Consider the following 9,240-nt stretch of genomic DNA (forward strand, 5'->3'; position numbering starts at 1 on the left):
AACCTGATGTTGAGCCCATGGGGTCAGGCTCTTTGAATCTATATGAACCAAACACGATTCTGTCTCAGGGGTGGAGCCCAGAAGGAGAAAAGAGGGGAAAAGGTCACTGGGCTGCAAAGTGTCTACTTCCTTATCCCTGGGTCATATCCCCAGCCCTCCCTCAACACCCTACTCTCTCTTTTTCTCTAGAACTACTTCCTCTTGCTCCTGGCTCCTCCCCAGCCCCCTCTCCATCGAGTAATTGCCAGTTCACGTTGGTTTCTGTTTCCTGGCTAGCTCCTCCCTGTGCAGAGGACTGCCTGGCTGCGGTGAGAAGCCACGGAGGCCCCAGAGGTGGTGGAGAGATGGCCTTCTGCAGCTCCCAGTCTCCCTACCTGAACCCAGTGAGTTCCGGGGTGGCGGGCAGCGGTGGTGCTGGTCCGGGGCTATGCTGGCGGCCTCGGCCAGGAGGAGGCAGCTCTGGGTCTCTGGGGAGATGACCCCTGCGTGGCAGCAGGGGAAGAGGGCAAGGGTCCCAAAGAGGACACAGGAGGGGGGACAGAAAGCCAAGTGGGGGACTCCTGACTCAACTCTCACCCCTGCTTCTCAGGGCTGGCGGGCTGATCATCACTATCATTGTGCCTTTGCCTGCTGTTCACTGAGCTCCCAGCCAGGAGCCTGTTCTAGGTGTGGGAAGTGGGGAAGGGGGAGGGCAGCCGAGGGTGAAGGGGAGATAACTAGGTGAGTGCTGGCTTGTTTGTATGCATGGAGAAGTAAACAGGGTTTCAGCGGAGGCTAGCATGGCACTTGAGGGGACTGACTTTGGAGGCTAGCATGGCACTTGAGGGGGACTGACTTTGGAGACGGCCTCCCTGGGTCCAGCCATTTATGAGCCGGGTGGCCTCAGGCAAGTTACTTTTATCTCTCTGGGCCTCAGTTTCCACATCTGTAACATGGGGAACATCCACGAGCGCACCTCCCAGGGGTAGTAAGGATGTGCGAGGCGGCATATTTCGAGTGTCTGAACAGTGCTTGGCATGCTGCGGGGTGGGGAGGGTGCTTTCGAAGTGTTTTGGATTATTAAGAGTCTGGAGGCAGCAAGGAAGCCCTCCTGAGGCAGTGTCTGCTCCCTGAGGGGTGAGTAGACAGGCAGAGGCAGGCCAAGGGTGTCTACAGAGGGGCCAACTCAGGAAGGAGAAGGAAGTGGGCTGTCCCTGCAGCGCGGAGCTCAAAGGCTGCCTGTTGTACCTTTGGCCACATCCGTGTAGGCTCCGTCCACTGATGGCCTTGTCTAAACCCTGTGAGCCTTACTATCCCCACTTCATCCATGGGAAATTCATGTTTTAGGATTTCATGTTTCATGTTTCATGAGTCTCAGTGAGGCTGAAGTTACTTACCTGATGTGCCCAGATGGTAGTTGCCAGATAAGAGAGGTGCCTTGCCTTACCCCTAGGAGAGTGAGGTGCCCCAGAAGGCTTGTGTCCTGGGCCCTGCCCTCTAGCAGGAGCCCCTCTGGGCCTTGGCAAAGAGCTTCCCAAGGGGCCTAGGACAAAAGGCCAATAGAACCCTTCGGTGGGTGGGGTATGGGGACATTCCACACTCAGCAGGGGGCCTGGCTTGGCCTGTTTCCTCCCCATTGCCAGCAAGGTTGGGGATGGGGGGGGGGGGACAGGTCACTGGAGGAAGCTGGACCAGATCCTGTTTGACCCTCTTAGGGTCAAAACATGTCACCTTACGTTCATTCTCCATCAGATGGGGGATCCCAGAGATTCTTCTAGACTCTGACACTTCATTATTCTGCTCCCTAGTTTTTACTTTCCAGTCCTTGCCTTCAGAATGTTCAAATCACAAGAAAAATCCTTCTATGGGCTACAGTGAGTTAAAACAGGGCCTTGGAGTCCAGGCAAGAGGGCGGAAGGGTGCAGCCCCCGCCCCAGGCTTCGGGAACATCGTGGGTGCCCTTTCCCTGGCGGCTCACTGACATCCAGCCATGGGAATCTTGCTTCCTCCAAGTGCGGTGGGAAGGTCACACAGCCAGGCTGCCTTGGGAGTCTGGCCTCCCTTCCTTGCCCACGCGCCTCCCGTCTCAACCGGGCAGCCCTTTCAGAGGTCCAGGACGGACCACAGTCTGAACAAGACTCCATGTAGGGTCTGGGGAAGATTCTGTACTTCGATGTGAGAAGCCACCTATGTGTCAATTAAAAGCATGGGTGCTGGGGTTCAAGCCCCGTTCTATCACGGACCAGCTAAGTGGCTTTGGGCAAACTACCATATCTTGTGTGCCTCCGTTTCCTCTGTAAAAATGGCGCTAATGTTGGGTGATGAGGTCACAGACAGGGCAGGTTAGCCACCAGAAGGGCCTCAGAACCTCTGAGGCTGAAAGTCTGCTGCTGCCTCCTGCTGGTGAGCCCCCTCCAGCCAGCTGCCCCGTGGTCCCCCCCCACACACCCCACGCTGGGCCTTCAGGAGGAGGCTGCCCAGCCTCCTGCCTGTAAAGCCTGGCTTTTCCGGACAGGAAGAGGAGGAAAAGGTCCTCAGCCTCCGGAAACAGGTGGAAGCTGAGAGCAAGTTCTCATTAATTCATGCTGATGCAAAGCGTTGCCATTGTCAAAGACCTGGGAACACAGGGCTTTCTGGGCAGCTAAGGGGCCTCTCATCGAACCCTCTCAGGAACACTGTCAGGCCGCTGCTGTTGGCCCACTGCTGTGAGAAGGGACCTGGGGTGCTGACAGGTCAAGTGACTTGCCCAGTGGGAGAGCTGTTAGTACAAGGAGCTGGGAGGTGACCCCACTCCAGGAGACCATAAATGCAAAAGTTCTCTCTCTCTCAAACATACATGCTCCTGCACACGCGCGCGTGTGCACACACACACACACACACACACACACAAGCGCGAGTGCACAGAGGTCCAAATTCCACAGCAGCCTTGCCTGCCAGGCTTAAAACAACACAAATGTGTTTTCTTACAGTTCCAGAGGTCGGAAATCTAAAAGTATCAATAAGGTTTCGGGGGGGAATCTTTCCTTGCCTGTTCCAGCTTCCAGAGGACACTGGCCTCCCTCAGCCAGAAGTCCCGCCCTCCGTATTTCTTTCTTTCTTCCTTTCTTTTTAAAGATTTTATTTATTTGACAGAGAGAGAGAGAGAGACAGCAAGAGAGGGAACCCAAGCAGGGGAAGTGGAAGAGGGAGAAGCAGGCCTCCCGCCGAGCAGGGAGCCAGATGTGGGACTTGATCCCAAGACCCTGGGATCATGACCTAAGCTGAAGGCAGACGCTTAACGACTGAGCCACCCAGGCTGTCCAGATTATAATAATCCATTTAAAATAATTTAAAAACCCATTTAAAATAATGTTGTTTTTCACAGTTTGCGGACACCCACCGTTTAAGACATACTGAAATCTCAAAACCTTTCTGGGGAAATCGTTGCTTGAAAGTAACCTGTACGACCCGTGCCCATGATCCGCACAATTCCCGCCACCATCCCTGCCTTCCCACCAGGCGCTTACGGACCCCGCCCCCGTTCACACTCTGACTGTAGATTGTTAACACCTAGTGAGAATAGACTTCGGGAAGGGCGGCAAGAGTACCCGCCTTTGAAACATTCTGTCTTGCGACAGGAGGAAAGGCCCTTAAGAGATTTTTAGGCCTCAACAGATAAATGAGGGGAAGTTATGTTTTCAGAGAAGTAGGCCACACGGGGCCTTAAGCTACTTCTCCAAACAACTGGCTTGGCGGACACGACAGAGGGAATTCAGAGAGGCAGAGACACTGTGGTTTGCTCAAGTTCACCAAGGTATTTAATGGCCGAGCACAGGACTTACCTGAGCAGCGACAGAAGACCCTTCTCCCAGAGGCCCTGTCGCGGTCAGTCTGAATGAGGTCCTGGCAGGCAGCAGCGGCGCTGTCCCATTGCCCGTCGCTCCCCTGGGCGAGGATGGGCTTCCTTGGGTTCCGAGTGGCCGTGCACACCTGACTTCCTCCTCTTAGAAGCTGGCCCTTCCTCTTAGACACTCTCAGCCCACAAGTGTCCCCGGGCGCAGTCACAGAATGTGTGGAACTAGCTGGACTCTGGTCTGGAGGATTCGTGAGGCTGAGATGCCCCAGCACCGGGCCCCCACCTCCAGGCCGCCGCTGGCCAGTGCTGAGGGGCCCATGCAGAAGGAGGCGGCCCCCTGACCCGCCAGCATTTTCTCCCCGCAGGGCATCCCCTTCTCGGGGAAAATCCAGGGGGGTCTCCAGGATGGACTGAAGATCACAATCAATGGGACCGTTCTTTACTACAATGGAACCAGGTACCTGCAACTGTTTCTTCTCTCCAGACTCAGCCCCCAGCCAACAATGGCACCCGTCCACTCACCCAACGACCCCTGAGCCACCCGCTCCTGGCCTGGGGGATCCCGGGTGGTCCGCACGACCCCACTGCCGTCTGCCAGGAGCGTCCGGGTGCCATGAACATAGACGCCCCACCCCCCGAATTAGGGCTCATAGGAGCTCACTGTCTAAGGGGGGGAAGTGGGCCAGCCCTGAGGCAGATAATAATGTTTTGGGATTGAGCTTTCCGCTCTCTAACCCACAGCTACAAAAGTCTCAATTGCTTTATTTCTTATCACTGCTCGGAGCCCTCATTTCACTGATCTAGAAATATTCTAAACTTGTCATCGAACGCATTTTGGTCATCTTCAGTTTTGAGGTCTTTTCTGGGAAACTCTGAGAGCCCCAAGTGCCCCCAGGAGACTCTGAGGCACCAGGATCCCCCTCAACCCTGCCAGCAGGGGGCCCTGGGATCTCCCCTCGGAACTCTGCCTGCCGGTCCTCTGGCGTCAATGGCTTTCTACTCCCATCCTGTCCTCCCCACCCCCGCCTTCCTGCAAAGCTTGTGCACTCATCCTTCCCCGGGGCAGGATTTTCTAAGACTCTAGGAATGAAGCTGGATGAGGCACAAAGGGAAAAATACACCCAGAGACATTTCAGAAACATATTCTACATTTTAAGAGGAATACAGACTTAGATTTGCTGCTTCCAGAGTCCCTGGGAACCTCCTTTCCCAGGGAGAGGGCTGGCTGGGCTCAGTCCCGTGACAGTTTCCAATGGGCCTTGCTGACTGAGGGTTCTGGAAATGACCTGGGGTTGAGGACAACATCCAGAACTCATGCTCCATCAGTAAGAAGTCAAGCAGGCTCTGAAGGAATTGACTAGAATATCTCTCAAGGGTCGCCTCTGGGCTGGGTGCATGGCATGACCCTCTGGGGTCTGTGGATGACCCGAGAGCACTGTGTGTAGCTGGGGAGACCAGAATGACCCCAAGAAGCAGGCGGTGAGCTAGGCTCGCGCTGAGTTCAGGGAAGGCTAGGATAGATAGAGGAACCTCGGAGGAGAACCTCAGACCAGAACTTGGTTTTAGGACTTGAGGTTGCTCTGTCTGGGAAAAGGCAGAACAAACATTTATTGTGCCCTTTTGTGAGCCAGGCCCTTTGGAAGGTTCTTGGTTTTAATTCCTCACCTTAGAGCCATAGCTGTACCCAAAGGCAGTTTAAGGGGTGAGGGGTTTCCTCCGAGGACAGAGACAGGAATGGACATTTACTCAGGTGGGGGTTTCCTGAGCATCCCCTCACTAAGCATCCGCAGAGCAAGGAAGTCACTCAGCTCTTAGGGGTATGGTGACCCGAGGACAGCGTGTTGTCCAGGATCATTGCAAATGACCAGTAGGACAGAGCTGGAGTCCAGGTCCAGGCCTGCTGACTTCAGGGCCACCACTCCGCACGTCACACGGGGGACACACGCCAACCTCCAGTGAGAGACAGACGTACGTACAGAAAGCTCTCATGCCTGGGGAGCTACTGTTATTTATTCGATGCTTTTTCTAATAGTAACTAGCTCTTGGCCAGTGCTAGTTAGGTAAGTTTGGTCCATCTATGTCAGACATTCTTTAAATTTGTTTCCTTCTCTCCCAATCGAGCTGATGGGGACTGGCTCTCGCTTCCAGGCACATTTCTTGGCTTCCCTCTCGGACACAAATCCAAATCCATTTTCAAGCCCTGTGCTTCTTGTTGCTCAAGTCAAAATTTTTCTTTCTTTCTTTCTTTCTTTTTTTTTTTTTAAAATATTATTTATTTATTTATCTGGAGAGAGGCAGTGAGAGAGAGCATGAGCAAGGAGAAGGTCAGAGGGAGAAGCAGACTCCCCATGGAGCTGGGAGCCCGATGCAGGACTTGATCCCGGGATTCCGGGATCATGACCTGAGTCGAAAGCAGTCGTTCAATCAACTGAGCCACCCAGGCGTCTCTCAAGTCAAAATTTTTCTTTATCCGTTTCCTACGTGTTTTTAGAAAACCACATGGTAAGGGCAAAATGCTATCATTGCGCAAAAACACACGAAGTACAGATGCCGTGAACAGAAAGGATAGCCACCAGCTAAGGATGGGTCCAGACCTGCCGTGCAAGCTGTGAGCAAGTTCACAGCCGCCAGTCAAAGACACGAGCCTCCCTCTCCCCCTCCGCCGGCAGTCAGCCAGACTACAGATTGCCATCTGATTTCCCTCTGCCTAGGTTTGCTGTGAACTTTCACAGTGGCTACAGTGACAAAGACATTGCCTTCCACTTCAACCCTCGGTTTGAGGAGGGTGGCTATGTGGTCTGCAACACGAAGCAGAATGGGACCTGGGGGCCAGAGGAAAGGAAGATGCACATGCCCTTCCAGATGGGGCATCCCTTTGAGCTCTGCTTCCTGGTGGACAGCGGGGATTTCAAGGTGAGCAGCAACTCTCTGTGGCCCCCTTCCCGTGGCCTACCTCCCAGCCCCACCAGGTGAGACGTAAATGGCCTTTATAAATCACATGAGCCATTTGTTTTTTTAAGCTTGTATGTATGTGTATGTGTCTGTATTGAGAGAGTAAGCAGGAGGAGGGGCAGAGGGAGAGAAGAACCCTGAGCCCACTCTGCACTGAGCACGGGACCTGACTCAGGGCTCGATCCCAGGCCCTTGAGAGCATGACCTGAGCTGAAATCAAGAGTTGGATGCTTACCCGACTGAGCCACCCAGGTACCCCTGTAAAGCACATGAATGTTTACATTATCACATGTGCAACGCCATTAGGCAGAGAGCAGGACCTTTCCCTTGTAGGTGTTAGGTCGGTGGGCTCCGGGAGTGCAGTGCAGGAGGAACAATAGAAATGACAGCAGGTCCCTCGGTCTTCCAGCCTCCTCCTCCCCTTTTCCTTCACTCTTGACTCTCCAGGAAACAGATAAAAGACACCCCCCCCCCCAACTCCCTCCCAGTGCGACTTCCCCCACTCTGCTTTCCAGAGTCCCGGAACATCGCCCCGAGGGTGCCCACCTCCTCCAGGCGCAACTTTCCTGGCTCCCCTTCTGAGCCCTGAAACTTGGCTGGAGAGTGCCTTTAATAAATCTTGCCTTGCGCCTACCTCGCCTGGTGTCGTGTTTATCTCACCTACAAAACCTTACAGTAGGCGCACTACGGTGGCTACAGTGTCCTCACACTCCTTCCCCTGTGTCTGCAGGCTCCCCTGGTACATCTTTTACTTGGGAATAAGAACTAGATACATCACCATGGTGCTTTTTGGCCCTGCGGGTCTTTAAAATTCTAGTTAATACCATTCCTTTGCTGTAGCCGTTCCTCCAGCCTAGGTCCCTGATAACATTGGTTTTCTGGCAATTCTGTCGCAGGTTCTATTAATGGCTTAATGTTATATGGTGTTGCAAATTGCATTAGTAAGCAGAGTAGTGTCTGTAGGCCTGGGAGATGGGGTAGGGGTGAGTATCCCCATGTCTGTCCTTCTTTGTGTGAGCCTGAATGTGCCCAGCTCTTCCGTGTACAACCCAGGGTCACCTTTCCTCTCCCCCCAACAAACATGTTTATGCATATTTAAAGAACACCTCAGGGGAGCTAAGGTTAGGCAGACCAACTGACTATAATAAAGAACAGTGAGAACCAAAGAGCCAAGTGGAGCCAGGGTTCGGATGTAGTTTGGATCTTAGAGCTGGCACAGCTCTGAAGTGTGGTGCACCTGCTCCCCAGGGGACAGACGTGAAAACCAGACTTGGAACTCGATTCCTGGGAACAGGGGCTCAGGTCCCCTGCCTTGGCCTGAGAGCTCTTTCCCTTCATCTTGGCAGGTGACGGTGAACGGGAGCCATTTTTTGCAGTACTCACACCGCGTGCCTTTCCACCACGTGGACACCCTGTCCGTCACCGGGGCTGTGCAGCTCTCCTTCATCGGCTTCCAGGTCAGACTGGCCCCCGGGGGCTGAGTGTGGGACCCCGCCTAGCTGCACTGGGCCCTGTTGAGTGGCCCCAGTGGTAGCAGCCAATCTCCTCCCCAGGTGATTCTGGGGACACCCCTCGAGCTCCCCTGTCCTGTCCTTCTTGGCTCCCCTTCTGAGCCCTGAAACTTGGCTGGAGAGTGCCTTTAATAAAGGCACTGTTCTTGTCTTTGTCCAGAATGCTTCCTTCAGTCTCCCGGGCTACTCCTCTCTGTCATTCTCTACTTCTGTCATGCTTAGGAGACCATGTGGCTCCAGAAAGAACTTGGGACTCAAACGGAATCTAGCTCAGCTCTGCACACTGTCATCAGCTGTGGGATCTTAGACAAGCCACTTGGCCTCCCCTGTCCTCAGTATCCCCATCTGTGGAAGGGGCACAGTCACTGCTGCCCAGTGAGTTATGATGTGAATTCAAGGAGGTAACACATGTCAGAGGTCACGACATGGCCTGCATGGGCCCATGCTGGGCTCTATTGGACCCTCTCTGTGTTTTGACATTTTTGAATGCGTTGCCCACATTGAAAATAAAAGAAGTTTTGCAGCCTAGAGATGGACGGTGGTGCTGGCTGTGTGACAGTGTGAATGTACTTCAGGCCACTAAGCCATCCGCTGAAAATGGGTTGAGATAGTAAATATTATTATAAATAAATGATATTAATGTTATTATGACTACAATTAAAAAAAAAAAGATGAGGCGGTATCATATGGGAATCTGGATCTCTGGCTTTTTTGAGAAGTGGGAGAATGGGGTATGCTGGGCCCACGGTCCCCCAGAGCCCCAGGATGCTGGGTTGGAGCTGCTGTTACCACTTCCAGTCTTCGTGCTCCCGGAGATGAGACAAACACACAGTAGGCCCACAACAGATACAAGCTCTTATCTTTTTTGTTCTAATCTCTCATATTTTTTTCCGACTCAACTTTCTCCCTCTTATCTTTTTTGTTCTAATCTCTCATATTTTTTTCCGACTCAACTTTCTCCCT

The 9,240-nt window shown here is 53.3% G+C and overlaps 1 protein-coding gene across 3 annotated transcripts in view; it reads left to right on the forward strand.

Moving 5' to 3' along the window:
- Nucleotides 1-235: 235 nt before the first annotated feature.
- LGALS9 (galectin 9) overlaps nt 236-9,240 on the forward strand; it is a 14,950-nt gene continuing 5,945 nt past the window's right edge. Inside the window, exons 1-4 of one of the 3 annotated variants that reach the window (XM_059380985.1) lie at nt 236-383; nt 4,180-4,271; nt 6,526-6,727; nt 8,113-8,223. In XM_059380985.1, the coding sequence (XP_059236968.1) occupies nt 345-383; nt 4,180-4,271; nt 6,526-6,727; nt 8,113-8,223 (444 nt within the window). In that variant the 5' untranslated portion in view covers nt 236-344. The remainder of the gene's footprint in view (nt 384-4,179; nt 4,272-6,525; nt 6,728-8,112; nt 8,224-9,240) is intronic. The other 2 variants (XM_059380983.1, XM_059380984.1) reach the window with 2 other exon arrangements.

The sequence above is a fragment of the Mustela nigripes genome, chromosome 16 (assembly GCF_022355385.1).
Source record: "Mustela nigripes isolate SB6536 chromosome 16, MUSNIG.SB6536, whole genome shotgun sequence".
Taxonomy (NCBI): domain Eukaryota; kingdom Metazoa; phylum Chordata; class Mammalia; order Carnivora; family Mustelidae; genus Mustela; species Mustela nigripes.